At 40.2% G+C, this 23,924-nt stretch overlaps 1 protein-coding gene and 1 long non-coding RNA gene across 15 annotated transcripts in view; one reads left to right on the forward strand and one right to left on the reverse strand.

The window, feature by feature from the left end:
• Positions 1-23,924, forward strand: part of LOC118936633 (circadian locomoter output cycles protein kaput-like) — a 49,793-nt gene that overhangs the window by 12,961 nt on the left and 12,908 nt on the right. For 7 of the 13 annotated variants that reach the window (XR_005041999.1, XR_005042000.1, XR_005041997.1 and 4 more), the window contains exons 6-19: positions 198-289; positions 3,257-3,346; positions 4,190-4,310; positions 4,554-4,667; positions 5,064-5,182; positions 8,427-8,509; positions 10,124-10,230; positions 10,490-10,637; positions 13,239-13,317; positions 19,374-19,524; positions 19,844-19,950; positions 20,219-20,293; positions 22,561-22,827; positions 22,890-22,961. Coding sequence is in view for 8 of the 13 variants with exons in the window: in XM_036972920.1 (XP_036828815.1) it covers positions 198-289; positions 3,257-3,346; positions 4,190-4,310; positions 4,554-4,667; positions 5,064-5,182; positions 8,427-8,509; positions 10,124-10,230; positions 10,490-10,637; positions 13,239-13,317; positions 19,374-19,524; positions 19,844-19,950; positions 20,219-20,293; positions 22,561-22,827; positions 22,890-22,961 (1,625 nt within the window). In the remaining 5 variants the exon portion in view is untranslated. The remainder of the gene's footprint in view (positions 1-197; positions 290-3,256; positions 3,347-4,189; positions 4,311-4,553; positions 4,668-5,063; positions 5,183-8,426; positions 8,510-10,123; positions 10,231-10,489; positions 10,638-13,238; positions 13,318-19,373; positions 19,525-19,843; positions 19,951-20,218; positions 20,294-22,560; positions 22,828-22,889; positions 22,962-23,924) is intronic. The other 6 variants (XM_036972921.1, XM_036972927.1, XM_036972925.1 and 3 more) reach the window with 5 other exon arrangements.
• LOC118947863 lies at positions 20,691-21,931 on the reverse strand. Of its 2 annotated transcripts, XR_005042004.1 has the most exons (5): positions 21,858-21,931; positions 21,592-21,794; positions 21,515-21,556; positions 20,829-20,912; positions 20,691-20,765 (listed from the first exon to the last, which is right to left on the reverse strand). It is a non-coding gene; the product is annotated as an uncharacterized LOC118947863 (long non-coding RNA). The 2 variants fall into 2 exon arrangements; XR_005042005.1 differs by lacking the exons at positions 20,691-20,765; positions 20,829-20,912 and adding an exon at positions 21,240-21,325.

The following is a 23,924-nucleotide window of genomic DNA, read 5'->3' on the forward strand; positions in this document are numbered from 1 at the left end:
AGGTACCGGGGAATGTCCCTTAATGTTCTTATCAGGATCAGAAGTTGACTGGTGAAGGTCCCTTTATGATCTTATCAGGATCAGAAGTTGACTTTATTGTATAAATGGTGTATTCGGATGTATAATTTCTATATAGTATATTGTGCGTATTCTCACGTATATTTCTAAACACTATGATGTGTATGTGTCTCTAACAGAGATCTCTGCTCAGTCTGAGTCCAGTGAGATCAGACAGGACTGGAAACCTCCGTTCCTTAGCAACGAGGAGTTCACCCAGCTCATGCTGGAGGTGAGATACACAACATTACCCTACGATTACTACTACTGTACTACCCTACTAATACTACTACAATACTACCCTACTATTACTAATATTACTACAGTATTACCCTACTACTACTACTACAGTACTACCCTACTAATACTACTACAATACTACCCTACGATTACTAATATTACTACAGTATTACCCTACTATTACTCCTACAGTACTACCCTACTATTATTAATACTACTACAGTACTACCCTACTAATACTAATATTACTACAGTACTACCCTACTATTATTAATACTACTACAGTATTACCCTACTATTACAGTACTACCCTACTATTACTAATATTACTACAGTATTACCCTACTACTACTACTACAGTACTACCCTACTAATACTACTACAATACTACCCTACTATTACTAACATTACTACAGTATTACCCTACTACTACTACTACAGTACTACCCTACTAATATTACTACAATACTACCCTACGATTACTAATATTACTACAGTATTACCCTACTATTACTCCTACAGTACTACCCTACTATTATTAATACTACTACAGTACTACCCTACTATTACAGTACTACCCTACTATTATTAATACTACTACAGTACTACCCTACTACTACAGTACTACCCTACTATTATTAATACTACTACAGTACTACCCTACTACTACAGTACTACCCTACTGTAACAGTCGTATTAACTAAACTGTAATGTTGTGTTGTAGGCTCTGGAATGACAGACTAGTTACAGTCGTATTAACTAATGACAGACTAGTTACAGTCGTATTAACTAATGACAGACTAGTTACAGTCGTATTAACTAAGCTGTAATGTTGTGTTGTAGGCTCTGGAATGACAAACTAGTTACAGTCGTATTAACTAATGACAGACTAGTTACAGTCGTATTAACTAAACTGTAATGTTGTGTTGTAGGCTCTGGAATGACAGACTAGTTACAGTCGTATTAACTAATGACAGACTAGTTACAGTCGTATTAACTAATGACAGACTAGTTACAGTCGTATTAACTAATGACAGACTAGTTACAGTCATATTAACTAAACTGTAATGTTGTGTTGTAGGCTCTGGAATGACAGACTAGTTACAGTCGTATTAACTAATGACAGACTAGTTAGTCGTATTAACAAATGACAGACTAGTTACAGTCGTATTAACTAATGACAGACTAGTTACAGTCGTATTAACTAATGACAGACTAGTTACAGTCCTATTAACTAAACTGTAATGTTGTGTTGGAGGCTCTGGAATGACAGACTAGTTACAGTCCTATTAACTAAACTGTAATGTTGTGTTGGAGGCTCTGGAATGACAGACTAGTTACAGTCGTATTAACTAATGACAGACTGGTTACAGTCGTATTAACTAATGACAGACTGGTTACAGTCGTATTAACTAATGACAGACTAGTTACAGTCGTATTAACTAATGACAGACTAGTTACAGTCGTATTAACTAATGACAGACTAGTTACAGTCATATTAACTAAACTGTAATGTTGTGTTGTAGGCTCTGGAATGACAGACTAGTTACAGTCGTATTAACTAATGACAGACTAGTTAGTCGTATTAACTAATGACAGACTAGTTACAGTCGTATTAACTAATGACAGACTAGTTACAGTCGTATTAACTAATGACAGACTAGTTAGTCGTATTAACTAATGACAGACTAGTTACAGTCATATTAACTAATGACAGACTAGTTACAGTCGTATTAACTAATGACAGACTAGTTACAGTCATATTAACTAAACTGTAATGTTGTGTTGGAGGCTCTGGAATGACAGACTAGTTACAGTCGTATTAACTAATGACAGACTAGTTAGTCGTATTAACTAATGACAGACTAGTTACAGTCGTATTAACTAATGACAGACTAGTTACAGTCGTATTAACTAATGACAGACTAGTTAGTCGTATTAACTAATGACAGACTAGTTACAGTCATATTAACTAATGACAGACTAGTTACAGTCGTATTAACTAATGACAGACTAGTTACAGTCATATTAACTAAGCTGTAATGTTGTGTTGTAGGCTCTGGAATGACAGACTAGTTACAGTCGTATTAACTAATGACAGACTAGTTAGTCGTATTAACTAATGACAGACTAGTTACAGTCGTATTAACTAATGACAGACTAGTTACAGTCGTATTAACTAATGACAGACTAGTTAGTCGTATTAACTAATGACAGACTAGTTACAGTCATATTAACTAATGACAGACTAGTTACAGTCGTATTAACTAATGACAGACTAGTTACAGTCATATTAACTAAGCTGTAATGTTGTGTTGTAGGCTCTGGAATGACAGACTAGTTACAGTCGTATTAACTAATGTCAGACTAGTTACAGTCGTATTAACTAAACTGTAATGTTGTGTTGTAGGCTCTGGAATGACAGACTAGTTACAGTCCTATTAACTAAACTGTAATGTTGTGTTGGAGGCTCTGGAATGACAGACTAGTTACAGTCGTATTAACTAATGACAGACTAGTTACAGTCGTATTAACTAAACTGTTGTGTTGTGTTGTAGGCTCTGGAATGACAGACTAGTTACAGTCGTATTAACTAATGACAGACTGGTTACAGTCATATTATCTAATGACAGACTAGTTACAGTCGTATTAACTAAGCTGTAATGTTGTGTTGTAGGCTCTGGAATGACAGACTAGTTACAGTCGTATTAACTAATGACAGACTGGTTACAGTCGTATTAACTAATGACAGACTAGTTACAGTCGTATTAACTAAGCTGTAATGTTGTGTTGGAGGCTCTGGATGGATTCTTCACAGTAGTAATACAGTACTACCCTACTATTATTAATACTACTACAGTATTACCCTACTATTAGTACTACTACAGTATTACCCTACTACTACAGTACTACCCTACTGTAACAGTCGTATTAACTAAGCTGTAATGTTGTGTTGGAGGCTCTGGATGGATTCTTCATAGCGATAATGACAGACGGGAACATCATCTACGTCTCTGAGAGCGTCACCTCCTTACTGGAACACCTGCCGGTGAGTCGGACTGTCTGTGTTTCGATTCGTACCACAATACTGTTGGACAGAAGGGTTTGGTTCCAATGCGCAGTACCACAATACTATTGGGCGGAAGGGTTTGGTTCCAATGCGCAGTACCACAATACTATTGGACAGAAGGGTTTGGTTCCAATGCGCAGTACCAAGAGCAGCATTATCTGATATAATTTGACCAGGTAAGTTGACTGAGAACACATGGTCATTTACAGCAACGACCTGGGGAAGAGTTACAGGGAGGAGGGGATAAATGAGCCAATAGGAAGCTGAGGATGATTAGGTGGCCATGATGGTTTGAGGGTCAGATTGGAAGTTTAGCCAGGACACCGGGGTTAACACCCCTACTCTTACGATGAGTACCATGGGATCTTTAGTGACCACAGAGAGTCACGACACCTGTTTAGCGTCCCATCTGAAAGACGGCACCCTACACAGGGCAATGTCCCCAATCACTGCCCTGGGGCATTGTTTTTTATTTTATTTTTTTAAGACCAGAAGAAAGAGTGCCTCCTACTGGCCCTTCAACACCACTTCCAGTAGCATCTGGTCTCCCATCCAGGGACCAATCAGGACCGACCCTGCTTAGCTTCTGAAACAAGCCATCAGTGGGATACATGGTGGTGTGCTGCTGGCATGCAATTAACTAATTACAATTATTTGTTTCCTACTTAAAAATGTACTTGGATGTTTGAAAGTGTACAATAAAATGTTTCTATACCTTCCCCAGTTGTGTTGAACTCAACGTGGTGTGTGTGTGTGTGTGTGTGTGTGTTGTGTTGTGTTTGTGTTTGTGTGTGTGTGTGTGTGTGTGTGTGTGTTCCACAGTCGGACCTGCAGGACCAGAACCTGTTAAACTTCCTCCCCCTGAATGAACACTCGGAGGTGTACAAGGTTCTCTCCAAACACCCGTCCGACCCCGAGAGCCTCGGACCAGAGTACCTCAAGAGTGAGTAACACCCAATCACATTGCCACCTTATTGGCTGCTGGCCTATCACGTCGCTTCATATACACTGCCGTCCAATCAGATCACTTGTTATATACTGCAAGCAGTCATCTGCAAATATAATCGGCCATGTTGTATCTGTAAAAAAATTGTAAACACTGTAAAAAAATGTTTTTAAGAGAAATGATTGTAAACGTAGTTAAGGTTGGTGTTCGTTGTGTTTGGTATTTTAATCGTGATTACAGCCAAGAACCAGCTGGAGTTTTGTTGCCACGTGCTGAGAGGAACCATCGACCCTAAAGAACCTGCCGTCTACGAACACGTCAAATTCACAGGCAACTTCAAGTCGCTGAACGACGGTGAGCCTCTGGTTTCCTTAGAAACTGGTCTTGTTTTATCAGCTGGAGAACAGAATAAACAGCTGTTAGTTTGATCATCTGTTCTGGTTTATACTCACGGTAACGCTCTCCTCTCCTCTTCTCTCCTCTCCCCTCCTCCCCCCTCTCCCTTCCTCTCCTCTCCTCCTCTCCTCTCCTCTTCTCTTCTCTCCTCTCCCCTCCTCCCGCCTCTCCCTTCCTCTCCTCTCCCCTCCTCCCGCCTCTCCCTTCCTCTCCTCTCCTCTCCTCTCCTCTCCTCTCCTCTCCTCTCCTCTCCTCTCCTCTCCTCTCCCCTCCTCCCCCCTCTCCTCTCCTCTCCTCTCCTCTCCTCTCCTCTCCTCTCCTCTTCTCCCCTCTCCTCTCCTCTCCTCTCTCTAGTCCCCAACACCACCAGGAATGGTTTAGCAGGAGTGTTACAGAGATCCCTACAACCTGCCTTTGATGACCTGGTCTGCTTCGTAGCCACCGTCAGGCTGGCTAAACCACAGTTCATCAAGGTGACATACACCACACACACACACACACACACACACACACACAAACACTAGCGCTGAGCAATTACTGCTTCTTGAGGTCGGTTCGGTTTCGGTTCGATTAAATGAAAAAGTAATCCTGGTTTTTCGATTTCAATTATTTATTTCTAAACATTAAATGCACTATGCATTATGTGGGTTGAACTCTGTAACAACACAGAAGTCCCATGATGCTTAGCGACGGTCCATTACTGCTTATTACTTATTAACCTTCAGATATTCACACTACTTTATTTTAATTAAATATTTAAGTTCTGTATGTTACATTTGGTTTATTTGATGACTTTATTATTTCTTTCCAAGTCATCGTCTCGTCTCAACAGAGCTGCTGTCTGACAAAAACACTATTCTAATATATATTCGTAGTAAACAAGACATTATTTAATGACTGCTGAATATCAACTATCAATCACTTAGATCCTGTATTTCCGGGTAGAGATACCGCACGAAGAAACTGCTCTTGATCGCACGTTCTTCTCTCTTCTCTAGGCGTGCAAAGGATTATGGTCATTGTAGTTAATTACCATGTTTTCTGAGCTAAACTATGTAGAATATTGGCCTGTTGAAAACTACAACTCCCTACTACAACGCACAGTTCAGGCTTGATCTGATTTATCTCTAGAAAAACTACGCCTTGAGCTCACATTTTTTTTTTAAACTGAACGAAATGGAATTCAAAAAAAGAGCTAACAGGAGGGCCACAAACAGACAAATGGAGGCGCACTACAACCAACAGTGGGTTGAGCTAACAGGAGGGCCACAAACAGACAAATGGAGGCACTACAACCAACAGTGGGTTGAGCTAACAGGAGGGCCACAAACAGACAAATGGAGGTGCACTACAACCAACAGTGGGTTGAGCTAACAGGAGGGCCACAAACAGACAAATGGAGGCACTACAACCAACAGTGGGTTGAGCTAACAGGAGGGCCACAAACAGACAAATGGAGGCACTACAACCAACAGTGGGTTGAGCTAACAGGAGGGCCACAAACAGACAAATGGAGGCACTACAACCAACAGTGGGTTGAGCTAACAGGAGGGCCACAAACAGACAAATGGAGGCACTACAACCAACAGTGGGTTGAGCTAACAGGAGGGCCACAAACAGACAAATGGAGGCACTACAACCAACAGTGGGTTGAGCTAACAGGAGGACCACAAACAGACAAATGGAGGCACTACAACCAACAGTGGGTTGAGCTAACAGGAGGGCCACAAACAGACAAATGGAGGCACTACAACCAACAGTGGGTTGAGCTAACAGGAGGGCCACAAACAGACAAATGGAGGCACTACAACCAACAGTGGGTTGAGCTAACAGGAGGGCCACAAACAGACAAATGGAGGCACTACAACCAACAGTGGGTTGAGCTAACAGGAGGGCCACAAACAGACAAATGGAGGCACTACAACCAACAGTGGGTTGAGCTAACAGGAGGGCCACAAACAGACAAATGGAGGCACTACAACCAACAGTGGGTTGAGCTAACAGGAGGGCCACAAACAGACAAATGGAGGCACTACAACCAACAGTGGGTTGAGCTAACAGGAGGGCCACAAACAGACAAATGGAGGCACTACAACCAACAGTGGGTTGAGCTAACAGGAGGGCCACAAACAGACAAATGGAGGCACTACAACCAACAGTGGGTTGAGCTAACAGGAGGGCCACAAACAGACAAATGGAGGCACTACAACCAACAGTGGGTTGAGCTAACAGGAGGGCCACAAACAGACAAATGGAGGCACTACAACCAACAGTGGGTTGAGCTAACAGGAGGGCCACAAACAGACAAATGGAGGCACTACAACCAACAGTGGGTTGAGCTAACAGGAGGGCCACAAACAGACAAATGGAGGCACTACAACCAACAGTGGGTTGAGCTAACAGGAGGGCCACAAACAGACAAATGGAGGCACTACAACCAACAGTGGGTTGAGCTAACAGGAGGGCCACAAACAGACAAATGGAGGCACTACAACCAACAGTGGGTTGAGCTAACAGGAGGGCCACAAACAGACAAATGGAGGCACTACAACCAACAGTGGGTTGAGCTAACAGGAGGGCCACAAACAGACAAATGGAGGCACTACAACCAACAGTGGGTTGAGCTAACAGGAGGGCCACAAACAGACAAATGGAGGCACTACAACCAACAGTGGGTTGAGCTAACAGGAGGGCCACAAACAGACAAATGGAGGCACTACAACCAACAGTGGGTTGAGCTAACAGGAGGGCCACAAACAGACAAATGGAGGCACTACAACCAACAGTGGGTTGAGCTAACAGGAGGGCCACAAACAGACAAATGGAGGCACTACAACCAACAGTGGGTTGAGCTAACAGGAGGGCCACAAACAGACACATGGAGGTGCACTACAACCAACAGTGGGTTGAGCTAACAGGAGGGCCACAAACAGACAAATGGAGGCACTACAACCAACAGTGGGTTGAGCTAACAGGAGGGCCACAAACAGACAAATGGAGGTGCCCTACAACCAACAGTGGGTTGCAGAACGGCATCTCAGAACGCACGACTCGTTGGTCCTTGTCAAGGACGGGCTGTTGCAGCAGACGACCAAATCAAATGTATTTATAAAGCCCTTCGTACATCAGCTGATATCTCAAAGTGCTGTACAGAAACTCAGCCTAAAACCCCCAAACAGCAAGCAATGCAGGTGTAGAAGCACAGTGGCTAGGAAAAACTCCCTAGAAAGGCCAGAAAACTAGGAAGAAACCTAGAGAGGAACCAGACCACTCCTGGTTCCACTCCTATCAGCTAAAAACAAGAAGAAGCAGCTCCAGTGGGCACACAATCACCAACACTGGACAATTGAGAAGTGGAAAAACATGGCCTGAAACATGATAGATGATTTCAGTTTACTAGAGTCTCCTGGTCCGTCCCCAAGACCTCTACCCAATAGAGCAACGATGGGATGAGATGGAACGGGCTGTTAGCAGCATGAATGTACCACCGCCCAATCTGCAGCAACTGTGTGATGGCTGTGGAACGTTTCAGACACCTTGTAGAATCCATTCCCCCGAATAATTCAGGCCGTTCTGGAGGCAAAATGAGTCCGACCAGGTACTAGATTGTTGTACCTAATAAACTGCCCACTGAGTGTATATTGTCTATCTATATTCAACCATCTATATTATATGTAAGATATATTGATATCTATCTTGTTGTCTATCCCTCCATAGGAGATGTGTACAGTGGTGGAGCCCAATGAAGAGTTCACCTCCCGACACAGTCTGGAGTGGAAGTTCCTATTCCTAGACCACAGGTAACACAGTCTCTAGTAGTTCTTATTACTAGACCACAGGTAACACAGTCTCTAGTAGTTCGTATTCCTAGACCACAGGTAACACAGTCTCTAGTAGTTCTTATTACTAGACCACAGGTAACACAGTCTCTAGTAGTTCGTATTCCTAGACCACAGGTAACACAGTCTCTAGTAGTTCTTATTACTAGACCACAGGTAACACAGTCTATAGTAGTTCTTATTACTAGACCACAGGTAACACAGTCTATAGTAGTTCTTATTACTAGACCACAGGTAACAGTCTCTAGTTCTTATAGCTAAGCTTGTGGGGACACACAATTCAGTCCCGTTCAAAATCCTATTTTCCCTAACCCTGTACTCTTACCCTAACCTTAACCCAAAATCCTAACCTTAAACCTAACCCTAACTACTAACCCTAGCTCCTAACCCTAGCTCCTAACCCTAGCTCCTAACCCTAGCTCCTAACCCTAGCTCCTAACCCTAGCTCCTAACCCTAGCTCCTAGCTCCTAACCCTAGCTCCTAACCCTAGCTCCTAACCCTAAAACTAACCCTAGCTCCTAACCCTAAAACTAACCCTAGCTCCTAACCCTAGCTCCTAACCCTAGCTCCTAACCCTAAAACTAACCCTAGCTCCTAACCCTAAAACTAACCCTAGCTCCTAACCCTAGCTCCTAACCCTAGCTCCTAACCCTAGCTCCTAACCCTAGCTCCTAACCCTAAAACTAACCCTAGCTCCTAACCCTAGCTCCTAACCCTAGCTCCTAACCCTAGCTCCTAGCTCCTAACCCTAGCTCCTAACCCTAGCTCTTAACCCTAGCTCTTAACCCTAGCTCCTAAACCTAGCTCCTAGCTCCTAACCCTAGCTCTTAACCCTAGCTCTTAACCCTAGCTCTTAACCCTAGCTCCTAACCCTAGCTCCTAACCCTAGCTCCTAACCCTAGCTCCTAGCTCCTAACCCTAGCTCCTAACCCTAGCTCCTAACCCTAGCTCCTAACCCTAAAACTAACCCTAGCTCCTAACCCTAGTTCCTAACCCTAGCTCCTAGCTCCTAACCCTAGCCCCTAACCCTAGCTCCTAACCCTAAAACTAACCCTAGCTCTTAACCCTAGCTCCTAACCCTAGCTCCTAACCCTAGTTCCTAACCCTAGCTCCTAACCCTAGCTTCTAACCCTAGCTCCTAACCCTAGCTCCTAACCCTAGCTTCTAACCCTAGCTCCTAACCCTAGCTCCTAACCCTAGCCCCTAACCCTAGCTCCTAACCCTAGCTCCTAACCCTAGCTCCTAACCCTAGCTCCTAACCCTAGCTCCTAACCCTAGCTCCTAACCCTAAAACTGACCCTAGCTCCTAACCCTAGCTCCTAACCCTAGCTCCTAACCCTAGCTCCTGACGTAATTCTAACACTAATTCTCACTTTAACTCTAAACCCTCCTAGAAACAGCATTTGACCCTGTGGGGACTAGCAAAATGTCCCCAGTTGGTCAAATCTTTGTTCCTTTACTGTTGTTGTGGGGACTTATCAGTTAAACACACACACACACACACACACACACACAAGTGGTATTATTGTTAATAAGCAGGCTGGGTAACTGATGATTTAATTTCCTCCCTCCAGGGCTCCACCAATCATAGGCTACCTTCCATTTGAGGTTCTGGGAACGTCGGGTTACGACTACTATCATGTAGACGACCTGGGGACACTGGCCAAGTGTCACGAACACTGTGAGTTACACGCACACACGCACACGCACACACACACACACACGCACGCGCACGCACACGCACACACACACTCTGACCGCCCCTCTCTCCTCTCTGTCTAGTGATGCAGTATGGTAAAGTTACTACAGGTCTCTCCTCTCTGTCTAGTGATGCAGTATGGTAAAGTTACTACAGGTCCCTCTCCTCTCTCCTCTCTGTCTAGTGATGCAGTATGGTAAAGTTACTACAGGTTCCTCTCTCCTCTCTCCTCTCTGTCTAGTGATGCAGTATGGTAAAGGGAAGTCGTGTTACTACAGGTTCCTGACCAAAGGTCAACAGTGGATCTGGCTCCAGACTCGTCACTACATCACCTATCACCAGTGGAACTCCAGGCCTGAGTTCATCGTCTGCACGCACACCGTCGTCAGGTAGGGAGGACATGTTATGGTAATGTTTACCTTCTAATGGGCAGGCGGGACGGTAAACGTCAGACGAAGGTCGAACGCCAACGACCAACAGGCACACCTCATCTCACTGTCCAATCAGAAAAGATCTGTTTAACTTCTAATGGGCAGGCGGGACGGTAAACGTCAGACGAAGGTCGAACGCCAACGACCAACAGGTACACCTCATCTCACTATCCAACCAGAAAAGATCTGTTGAACTTCTAATGGGCAGGCTGGACGGTAAACGTCCCACCTGGCCAACATCCGGTGAAATTGCAGAGCGCCGTAATTCAAACCGCAGAATTATAAATATTTAACTTTCATAAAATCACAAGTGTAAATACATCAAAATAAAAAGCTTAACTTCTTAATCCAGCCGCTGTGTCAGATTTCAAAAAGGCTTTACGGCGAAAGCACACCACGCGATTATCTGAGGACAGCTCCCCGCACACAAAACCATGAAAAACATGTTTCAACCAGGCAGGTGTGACACGAAAGTCAGAAATAGCAATATAAAAAATGCCTTACCTTTGATGATCTTCTTCTGTTGGCACTCTAATAGGTCCCAGTTACATCACAAATGGTATTTTTGTTCGATAAAGTCCTTCTTTCTATCCATAACTCAGTTTAGCTGGTCGAGCTTCAGTCAATAATCCACCCAGTTTCCCTCCTTCAAAATGCATACAAAATGAATCCCAAACGTTACTAATAAACTTATCCAAACAAGTCAAACAACGTTTATAATCAAACCTTAGGTACCCTAATATGTAAATAAACGATACAATCTAAGACGGAGAATCGTTAGTGTGTTTACCCGGAAAAACAAACAAAGAATGCGCTCTCATTCACGCGCTTGGAAACACTACAGACAAAATGGGAGCCACCTAAAAAAACTACAATTTCTGGCTCATTTTTCCAAAAACCAGCCTGAATCTCTTTCTAAAGACTGTTGACATCTAGTGGAAGCCCTAGGAACTGCAATCTGGGAGGACTTCGCTTTATAATAAAAGTGACAGCCATTGAAAATAGTGGTAGGCTGAATTAGTGGTAGGCTGACATTAGTGGTAGGCTGACATTAGTGGTAGGCTGATTTAGTGGTAGGCTGAATTAGTGGTTGGCTGACATTAGTGGTAGGCTGACATTAGTGGTAGGCTGACAGTGGTAGGCTGAATTAGTGGTAGGCTGACATTAGTGGTAGGCTGACATTATTTTAACCGTTTTAGAAACTTTAGAGTGTTTTCTATCCAAATATACCAATTATATGCATATCCTAACTTCTGGGCCTGAGTAACAGGCAGTTTACTTTGGGCACGCTTTTCACCTGGACGTGAAGACACTGCCCCCTACCCAAGAGAGGTTAAAACCTATTTGTTTAAATTTGCATATAGTTCTCCACACACACTGTCGTCAGGTAAGATTGGACTACACGGTTGATAATCTATATACTTCTAAAAATCTGACTATCATTTATTGTAAATTCTTTAAGGCATAACATATTTTATTTAAATTGAACAACAGAATAAATCCTTCCAATTTGTATAAAGGACTAGAAAATGGAAACAATTCTGACTATCAATGGAAAAATAATTATATTGTAAGGGACGGTTTTGTTCTGTGTAGCTATGGAGAGATGACATGTTCTGTTCTCTGTGTAACTATGGAGAGGTGACTTGTTCTGTTCTCTGTCTGTGTAACTATGGAGAGGTGACTTGTTCTGTTCTCTGTGTAACTATGGAGAGGTGACTTGTTCTGTTCTCTGTGTAACTATGGAGAGGTGACTTGTTCTGTTCTCTGTGTAGCTATGGAGAGGTGACTTGTTCTGTCTCTCTGTGTAACTATGGAGAGGTGACTTGTTCTGTCTCTCTATGTAGCTATGGAGAGGTGACTTGTTCTGTTCTCTGTGTAACTATGGAGAGGTGACTTGTTCTGTTCTCTGTGTAGCTATGGAGTGGTGACTTGTTCTGTTCTCTGTGTAACTATGGAGAGGTGACTTGTTCTGTTCTCTGTGTAGCTATGGAGAGGTGACTTGTTCTGTTCTCTGTGTAACTATGGAGAGGTGACTTGTTCTGTTCTCTGTCTGTGTAACTATGGAGAGGTGACTTGTTCTGTTCTCTGTGTAACTATGGAGAGGTGACTTGTTCTGTTCTCTGTGTAACTATGGAGAGGTGACCTGTTCTGTCTCTCTGTGTAACTATGGAGCGGTGACTTGTTCTGTCTCTCTATGTAGCTATGGAGAGGTGACTTGTTCTGTTCTCTGTGTAGCTATGGAGAGGTGACTTGTTCTGTCTCTCTGTGTAACTATGGAGCGGTGACTTGTTCTATCTCTCTGTGTAACTATGGAGAGGTGACTTGTTCTGTTCTCTGTGTAACTATGGAGAGGTGACTTGTTCTGTTCTCTGTGTAACTATGGAGAGGTGACTTGTTCTGTCTCTCTGTGTAACTATGGAGAGGTGACTTGTTCTGTCTCTCTGTGTAACTATGGAGAGGTGACTTGTTCTGTCTCTCTGTGTAGCTATGGAGAGGTGACTTGTTCTGTCTCTCTGTGTAGCTATGGAGAGGTGACATGTTCTGTTCTCTGTGTAGCTACGCGGAGGTGAGGGCAGAGCAGCGTAGAGAGCTGGGTATCATTGAAGAGCCCCCCCCTGAGGTAACTGTGGACAAGGTGAGATGCATCATCACATTGATGTGTATTTTCCCTCTTTCATATTAATATAACTAGGACTGTCTAAGTGGTAGATATCTATCTGTTATTAATATAACTAGGACTGTCTAAGTGGTAGATATCTATCTGTTATTAATATAACTAGGACTGTCTAAGTGGTAGATATCTATCTGTTATTAATATAACTAGGACTGTCTAAGTGGTAGATATCTATCTGTTATTAATATAACTAGGGCTGTCTAAGTGGTAGATATCTATCTGTTATTAATATAACTAGGACTGTCTAAGTGGTAGATATCTATCTGTTATTAATATAACTAGGGCTGTCTAAGTGGTAGATATCTATCTGTTATTAATATAACTAGGACTGTCTAAGTGGTAGATATCTATCTGTTATTAATGTAACTAGGACTGTCTAAGTGATAGATATCTATCTGTTATTAATATAACTATGACTGTCTAAGTGATATCTATCTGTTATTAATATAACTATGACTGTCTAAGTGATAGATATCTGTTATTAATATAACTAGGACTGTCTAAGTGATATATATCTGTTATTAATATAACTAGGACTGTCTAAGTGATATCTATCTGTTATTAATATAACTAGGACTGTCTAAGTGATATCTATCTGTTATTAATATAACTATGACTGTCTAAGTGATAGATATCTATCTGTTATTAATATAACTAGGACTGTCTAAGTGATATCTATCTGTTATTAATATAACTATGACTGTCTAAGTGATAGATATCTATCTGTTATTAATATAACTAGGACTGTCTAAGTGATATATATCTGTTATTAATATAACTAGGACTGTCTAAGTGATATCTATCTGTTATTAATATAACTAGGACTGTCTAAGTGATATCTATCTGTTATTAATATAACTAGGACTGTCTAAGTGATAGATATCTATCTGTTATTAATATAACTAGGACTGTCTAAGTGGTAGATATCTATCTGTTATTAATATAACTAGGACTGTCTAAGTGATATCTATCTGTTATTAATATAACTAGGACTGTCTAAGTGATATCTATCTGTTATTAATATAACTAGGACTGTCTAAGTGATAGATATCTATCTGTTATTAATATAACTAGGACTGTCTAAGTGGTAGATATCTATCTGTTATTAATATAACTAGGACTGTCTAAGTGATATCTATCTGTTATTAATATAACTATGACTGTCTAAGTGATATCTATCTGTTATTAATATAACTAGGACTGTCTAAGTGGTAGATATCTATCTGTTATTAATATAACTAGGGCTGTCTAAGTGATATCTATCTGTTATTAATATAACTCTGTCTAAGTGGTAGATATCTGTTATTAATATAACTATGACTGTCTAAGTGATATCTATCTGTTATTAATGTAACTAGGACTGTCTAAGTGGTAGATATCTATCTGTTATTAATATAACTAGGGCTGTCTAAGTGATATCTATCTGTTATTAATATAACTCTGTCTAAGTGGTAGATATCTGTTATTAATATAACTATGACTGTCTAAGTGATATCTATCTGTTATTAATATAACTAGGACTGTCTAAGTGATATCTATCTGTTATTAATGTAACTATGACTGTCTAAGTGGTAGATATCTGTTATTAATATAACTATGACTGTCTAAGTGATATCTATCTGTTATTAATGTAACTAGGACTGTCTAAGTGATATCTATCTGTTATTAATATAACTAGGACTGTCTAAGTGATATCTGTTATTAATATAACTAGGACTGTCTAAGTGGTAGATATCTATCTGTTATTAATATAACTAGGACTGTCTAAGTGATATCTATCTGTTATTAATATAACTAGGACTGTCTAAGTGATATCTGTTATTAATATAACTAGGACTGTCTAAGTGGTAGATATCTATCTGTTATTAATATAACTATGACTGTCTAAGTGATATCTATCTGTTATTAATATAACTAGGACTGTCTAAGTGATATCTGTTATTAATATAACTAGGACTGTCTAAGTGATATCTATCTGTTATTAATATAACTAGGACTGTCTAAGTGATATCTGTTATTAATATAACTAGGACTGTCTAAGTGGTAGATATCTATCTGTTATTAATATAACTAGGACTGTCTAAGTGATATCTATCTGTTATTAATATAACTAGGACTGTCTAAGTGATATCTGTTATTAATATAACTAGGACTGTCTAAGTGATATCTATCTGTTATTAATATAACTAGGACTGTCTAAGTGATATCTATCTGTTATTAATATAACTAGGACTGTCTAAGTGATATCTATCTGTTATTAATATAACTAGGACTGTCTAAGTGATATCTATCTGTTATTAATATAACTAGGACTGTCTAAGTGATATTTATCTGTTATTAATATAACTAGGACTGTCTAAGTGATATCTATCTGTTATTAATATAACTAGGACTGTCTAAGTGATATCTATCTATCTGTTATTAATATAACTAGGACTGTCTAAGTGATATCTGTTATTAATATAACTAGGAATGTCTAAGTGATATCTATCTATCTGTTATTAATATAACTAGGACTGTCTAAGTGGTAGATATCTGTTATTAATATAACTAGGACTGTCTAAGTGGTATCTATCTGTTATTAATATAACTAGGACTGTCTAAGTGGTATCTATCTGTTATTAATATAACTAGGACTGTCTAAGTGATATCTATCTGTTATTAATATAACTAGGGCTGTCTAAGTGATATCTATCTGTTATTAATATAACTCTGTCTAAGTGGTAGATATCTGTTATTAATATAACTAGGACTGTCTAAGTGGTAGATATCTATCTGTTATTAATATAACTATGACAGTCTAAGTGATATCTGTTATTAATATAACTAGGACTGTCTAAGTGGTATCTATCTGTTATTAATATAACTAGGACTGTCTAAGTGGTATCTATCTGTTATTAATATAACTAGGACTGTCTAAGTGGTATCTATCTGTTATTAATATAACTAGGACTGTCTAAGTGATATCTATCTGTTATTAATATAACTAGGACTGTCTAAGTGGTATCTATCTGTTATTAATATAACTAGGACTGTCTAAGTGGTATCTATCTGTTATTAATATAACTAGGACTGTCTAAGTGATATCTATCTGTTATTAATATAACTATGACTGTCTAAGTGATATCTGTTATTAATATAACTAGGACTGTCTAAGTGATATCTATCTGTTATTAATATAACTAGGACTGTCTAAGTGATAGATATCTATCTGTTATTAATATAACTAGGACTGTCTAAGTGGTAGATATCTATCTGTTATTAATATAACTATGACAGTCTAAGTGATATCTGTTATTAATATAACTAGGACTGTCTAAGTGGTATCTATCTGTTATTAATATAACTAGGACTGTCTAAGTGGTATCTATCTGTTATTAATATAACTAGGACTGTCTAAGTGGTATCTATCTGTTATTAATATAACTAGGACTGTCTAAGTGATATCTATCTGTTATTAATATAACTAGGACTGTCTAAGTGATATCTATCTGTTATTAATATAACTAGGACTGTCTAAGTGGTATCTATCTGTTATTAATATAACTAGGACTGTCTAAGTGGTATCTATCTGTTATTAATATAACTAGGACTGTCTAAGTGATATCTATCTGTTATTAATATAACTATGACTGTCTAAGTGATATCTATCTGTTATTAATATAACTATGACTGTCTAAGTGATATCTATCTGTTATTAATATAACTAGGACTGTCTAAGTGGTATCTATCTGTTATTAATATAACTAGGACTGTCTAAGTGATATCTATCTGTTATTAATATAACTAGGACTGTCTAAGTGGTATCTATCTGTTATTAATATAACTAGGACTGTCTAAGTGGTATCTATCTGTTATTAATATAACTAGGACTGTCTAAGTGATATCTATCTGTTATTAATATAACTAGGACTGTCTAAGTGATATCTATCTGTTATTAATATAACTAGGACTGTCTAAGTGATATCTATCTGTTATTAATATAACTAGGACTGTCTAAGTGATATCTATCTGTTATTAATATAACTAGGACTGTCTAAGTGATATCTATCTGTTATTAATATAACTAGGACTGTCTAAGTGATATCTATCTGTTATTAATATAACTAGGACTGTCTAAGTGATATCTGTTATTAATATAACTAGGACTGTCTAAGTGATATCTATCTGTTATTAATATAACTAGGACTGTCTAAGTGGTAGATATCTATCTGTTATTAATATAACTAGGACTGTCTAAGTGATATCTATCTGTTATTAATATAACTAGGACTGTCTAAGTGATATCTATCTGTTATTAATATAACTAGGACTGTCTAAGTGATATCTATCTGTTATTAATATAACTAGGACTGTCTAAGTGATATCTGTTATTAATATAACTAGGACTGTCTAAGTGATATCTATCTGTTATTAATATAACTAGGACTGTCTAAGTGATATCTATCTATCTGTTATTAATATAACTAGGACTGTCTAAGTGGTATCTATCTGTTATTAATATAACTAGGACTGTCTAAGTGATATCTATCTGTTATTAATATAACTAGGACTGTCTATGTGGTAGATATCTATCTGTTATTAATATAACTAGGACTGTCTAAGTGATATCTATCTGTTATTAATATAACTAGGACTGTCTAAGTGGTATCTATCTGTTATTAATATAACTAGGACTGTCTAAGTGATATCTATCTGTTATTAATATAACTAGGACTGTCTAAGTGATATCTGTTATTAATGTAACTTTGACAGTCTAAGTGGTAGTTAGTTATCTGTTATTAATATAACTATGACTGTCTAAGTGGTAGATATCTATCTATATAATATAACTATGACTGTCTAAGTGATATCTATCTGTTATTAATATAACTAGGACTGTCTAAGTGATATCTGTTATTAATATAACTAGGACTGTCTAAGTGATATCTATCTGTTATTAATATAACTAGGACTGTCTAAGTGGTAGATATCTATCTGTTATTAATATAACTAGGACTGTCTAAGTGATATCTATCTGTTATTAATATAACTAGGACTGTCTAAGTGATATCTATCTGTTATTAATATAACTAGGACTGTCTAAGTGATATCTATCTGTTATTAATATAACTAGGACTGTCTAAGTGATATCTGTTATTAATATAACTAGGACTGTCTAAGTGATATCTATCTGTTATTAATATAACTAGGACTGTCTAAGTGATATCTATATGTTATTAATATAACTAGGACTGTCTAAGTGATATCTATCTGTTATTAATATAACTAGGACTGTCTAAGTGATATCTGTTATTAATATAACTAGGACTGTCTAAGTGATATCTGTTATTAATATAACTAGGACTGTCTAAGTGATATCTATCTATCTGTTATTAATATAACTAGGACTGTCTATGTGGTAGATATCTATCTGTTATTAATATAACTAGGACTGTCTATCTGTTATTAATATAACTAGGACTGTCTAAGTGGTATCTATCTGTTATTAATATAACTAGGACTGTCTAAGTGATATCTATCTGTTATTAATATAACTAGGACTGTCTATGTGGTAGATATCTATCTGTTATTAATATAACTAGGACTGTCTAAGTGATATCTATCTGTTATTAATATAACTAGGACTGTCTAAGTGGTATCTATCTGTTATTAATATAACTAGGACTGTCTAAGTGATATCTATCTGTTATTAATATAACTAGGACTGTCTAAGTGATATCTGTTATTAATGTAACTTTGACAGTCTAAGTGGTAGTTAGTTATCTGTTATTAATATAACTATGACTGTCTAAGTGGTAGATATCTATCTATATAATATAACTATGACTGTCTAAGTGATATCTATCTGTTATTAATATAACTATGACTGTCTAAGTGGTAGTTATCTGGTATTAATGTAACTATGACAGTCTAAGTGGTAGTTATCTGGTATTAATGTAACTATGACTGTCTAAGTGGTAGATGTCTAGCTACCTCCATTGTGATTAGTTCCTTCTCCTCTCTCCTCCCTGAAGCAGAGTCAAGACAGTGGATCTGAGTCTCAGCTCAACACAGTTTCCAGCCTAAAAGAGGCCCTGGAACGCTTTGACCGTAGTCACACCCCCTCCTCCACCTCTCTGTCCTCACACAAGACCTCCTCACAGCTCTCAGACAACACCTGTACCTGTAAGAGAACACACACACACACACACACACACACACACAGACACACACACACACACAGACACACACAGACCACACACAGACACACACACACACACACACACACACACAGACAACACACACACACACACACACACACACACACAGACCACACACACACAGACCACACACACACAGACACAGACACACACACACACACACACACACACACAGACCACACACAGACCACACACACACACAAACACACACAGACACACACACACATCTCAGACCACTCACACATCAGTATCTCTGACTATAATAGGATCTCTCATCTCCATAGCAACAGCCTCCAAGCTCCACATGGACATGGCCACGCCCCCTCGTCAGTCACATGTTGCCTCCACCATCGAGATGACATCACAGAGACGCTCCTCCATCAGCAGCCAGGTAAGCCCTGATTGGACAGAATGCGACTGGACAGAAAGTGATTGGACAGAACCCCCCCAAAAATAAGCAAGTTTGTTTTGACTGGGCGATTGGGTGAGTCCAACAGGTGCTATTAAAATACATGATGAATTGAATCTGTTGTGGAGGAGCAGGACATGACCAGGTCCAATTCAACCTGAGACGAATCTAAATTGAATCGACTCTGAATCAACTGCAACTGAATCAAACTCACACGGGATCTGTTGTCTGTGTTGGTGTGCGTGTGTAGTCTACGAGTTCTCAGACCACGGGACACAGTGTGGCTCCCGTCCATCCTGTGATACAACAACACCAACAACAAGAGGTGAGAAACGCCCGTCTATCTACCCTATTCACCTGGTACCCATCTATCCAAGGTTACAGCCCTATATAGTGCACTACTTTTGACTTTGCCCTATGGAGCCTGGTGAAAAGTAGTGTACTAAATAGTGAATAGGGTGCTTATTTGGGACACCGCTTAAGTGTGACGATCCTACAGCCATTCAGTACTAGTATGTCAGACAGCAGAACCTCTCTACAGCCATTCAGACAGCAGAACCTCCCTACAGCCATTCAGACAGCAGACAGCAGAACCTCCCTACAGCCATTCAGTACTAGTATGTCAGACAGCAGAACCTCCCTACAGCCATTCAGTACTAGTATGTCAGACAGCAGAACCTCCCTACAGCCATTCAGTACTAGTATGTCAGACAGCAGAACCTCTCTACAGCCATTCAGACAGCAGACAGCAGAACCTCCCTACAGCCATTCAGTACTAGTATGTCAGACAGCAGAACCTCTCTACAGCCATTCAGACAGCAGAACCTCCCTACAGCCATTCAGACAGCAGACAGCAGAACCTCCCTACAGCCATTCAGTACTAGTATGTCAGACAGCAGAACCTCCCTCCAGCCATTCAGTACTAGTATGTCAGACAGCAGAACCTCTCTACAGCCATTCAGACAGCAGAACCTCCCTACAGCCATTCAGACAGCAGAACCTCCCTACAGCCATTCAGACAGCAGACAGCAGAATCTCCCTACAGCCATTCAGTACTAGTATGTCAGACAGCAGAACCACTCTACAGTCATTCAGACAGCAGAACCTCTCTACAGCCATTCAGACAGCAGAACCTTCCTACAGCCATTCAGACAGCAGAACCTCCCTACAGCCATTCAGACAGCAGACAGCAGAACCTCTCTACAGCCATTCAGTACTAGTATGTCAGACAGCAGAACCTCCCTACAGCCATTCAGACAGCAGACAGCAGAACCTCTCTACAGCCATTCAGTACTAGTATGTCAGACAGCAGAACCTCCCTACAGCCATTCAGTACTAGTATGTCAGACAGCAGAACCTCTCTACAGCCATTCAGACAGCAGAACCTCTCTACAGCCATTCAGACAGCAGACAGCAGAACCTCCCTCCAGCCATTCAGACAGCAGAACCTCCCTCCAGCCATTCAGACAGCAGACAGCAGAATCTCCCTACAGCCATTCAGACAGCAGACAGCAGAACCTCCCTCCAGCCATTCAGACAGCAGAACCTCCCTCCAGCCATTCAGTACTAGTATGTCAGACAGCAGAACCTCTCTACAGGCATTCAGACAGCAGACAGCAGAACCTCCCTCCAGCCATTCAGTACTAGTATGTCAGACAGCAGAACCTCCCTCCAGCCATTCAGTACTAGTATGTCAGACAGCAGAACCTCTCTACAGGCATTCAGACAGCAGACAGCAGAACCTCCCTACAGCCATTCAGTACTAGTATGTCAGACAGCAGAACCTCCCTCCAGCCATTCAGTACTAGTATGTCAGACAGCAGAACCTCTCTACAGCCATTCAGACAGCAGAACCTCCCTACAGCCATTCAGACAGCAGACAGCAGAACCTCCCTCCAGCCATTCAGTACTAGTATGTCAGACAGCAGAACCTCCCTCCAGCCATTCAGTACTAGTATGTCAGACAGCAGAACCTCCCTCCAGCCATTCAGTACTAGTATGTCAGACAGCAGAACCTCTCTACAGCCATTCAGACAGCAGAACCTCCCTCCAGCCATTCAGTACTAGTATGTCAGACAGCAGAACCTCCCTCCAGCCATTCAGTACTAGTATGTCAGACAGCAGAACCTCCCTCCAGCCATTCAGACAGCAGACAGCAGAACCTCCCTACAGCCATTCAGTACTAGTATGTCAGACAGCAGAACCTCCCTCCAGCCATTCAGTACTAGTATGTCAGACAGCAGAACCTCCCTCCAGCCATTCAGTACTAGTATGTCAGACAGCAGAACCTCCCTCCAGCCATTCAGTACTAGTATGTCAGACAGCAGAACCTCCCTCCAGCCATTCAGTACTAGTATGTCAGACAGCAGAACCTCTCTACAGCCATTCAGACAGCAGAACCTCCCTCCAGCCATTCAGTACTAGTATGTCAGACAGCAGAACCTCCCTCCAGCCATTCAGTACTAGTATGTCAGACAGCAGAACCTATTGTAGCCTGACGCTGCTTGCTTGTCATATAACATGGTGGGAACAATCTTTCTCCCTATGTTTCCCTCTCTCTCTTCCCCCGTTTCTCCCCCCTCCAACCCCAAGCCGGTGCTAGAGTTCTCAGCCCAGGTGAATGCTATGCAGCACCTAAAGGACCAGCTGGAGCAGAGGACCAGGATGATTCAGGCCAACATCCAGAGACAGCAGGATGAACTCCGAGCCATACAGGACCAACTACACAGAGTACAGCCCCCAGCCATACAGGACCAACTACACAGAGTACAGCCCCCAGCCATACAGGACCAACTACACAGAGTACAGCCCCCAGCCATACAGGACCAACTACACAGAGTACAGCCCCCAGCCATACAGGTAGGAGGTATATAGACCCCATACAGGACCAACTACACAGAGTACAGCCCCCAGCCATACAGGACCAACTACACAGAGTACAGCCCCCAGCCATACAGGACCAACTACACAGAGTACAGCCCCCAGCCATACAGGTAGGAGATATATAGACCCCATACAGGTAGGAGATATATAGACCCCATACAGGTAGGATGTATATATATTGACCCCATACAGGTAGGATATATATATATATATATTGACCCCATACAGGTAGGATGGATATATATTGACCCCATACAGGTAGGATGGATATATATTGACCCCATACAGGTAGGATATATATATATTGACCCCATACAGGTAGGATATATATATATTGACCCCATACAGGTAGGATGGATATATATTGACCCCATACAGGTAGGATATATATATATATTGACCGCATACAGGTAGGATATATATATATTGACCCCATACAGGTAGGATATATATATATATTGACCCCATACAGGTAGGATATATATATATATTGACCCCATACAGGTAGGATATATATTGACCCCATACAGGTAGGATATATATATATATTGACCCCATACAGGTAGGATGGATATATATTGACCCCATACAGGTAGGATATATTTATATTGACCCCATACAGGTAGGATATATATATATTGACCCCATACAGGTAGGATATATATATATATTGACCCCATACAGGTAGGATATATATATATTGACCCCATACAGGTAGGATATATATATTGACCCCATACAGGTAGGATGGATATATATTGACCCCATACAGGTAGGATATATATATATATATATATTGACCCCATACAGGTAGGATATATATATATTGACCCCATACAGGTAGGATGGATATATATTGACCCCATACAGGTAGGATATATATATATTGACCCCATACAGGTAGGATATATATATATATATATATTGACCCCATACAGGTAGGATATATATATATATAGACCGCATACAGGTAGAATATATATATATATATATATATATATATAGACCCCATACAGGTAGAATATATCTATATAGACCCCATACAGGTAGGATATATATATATTGACCCCATA

The sequence above is a fragment of the Oncorhynchus mykiss genome, unplaced genomic scaffold (assembly GCF_013265735.2).
Source record: "Oncorhynchus mykiss isolate Arlee unplaced genomic scaffold, USDA_OmykA_1.1 un_scaffold_212, whole genome shotgun sequence".
NCBI lineage: Eukaryota > Metazoa > Chordata > Actinopteri > Salmoniformes > Salmonidae > Oncorhynchus > Oncorhynchus mykiss.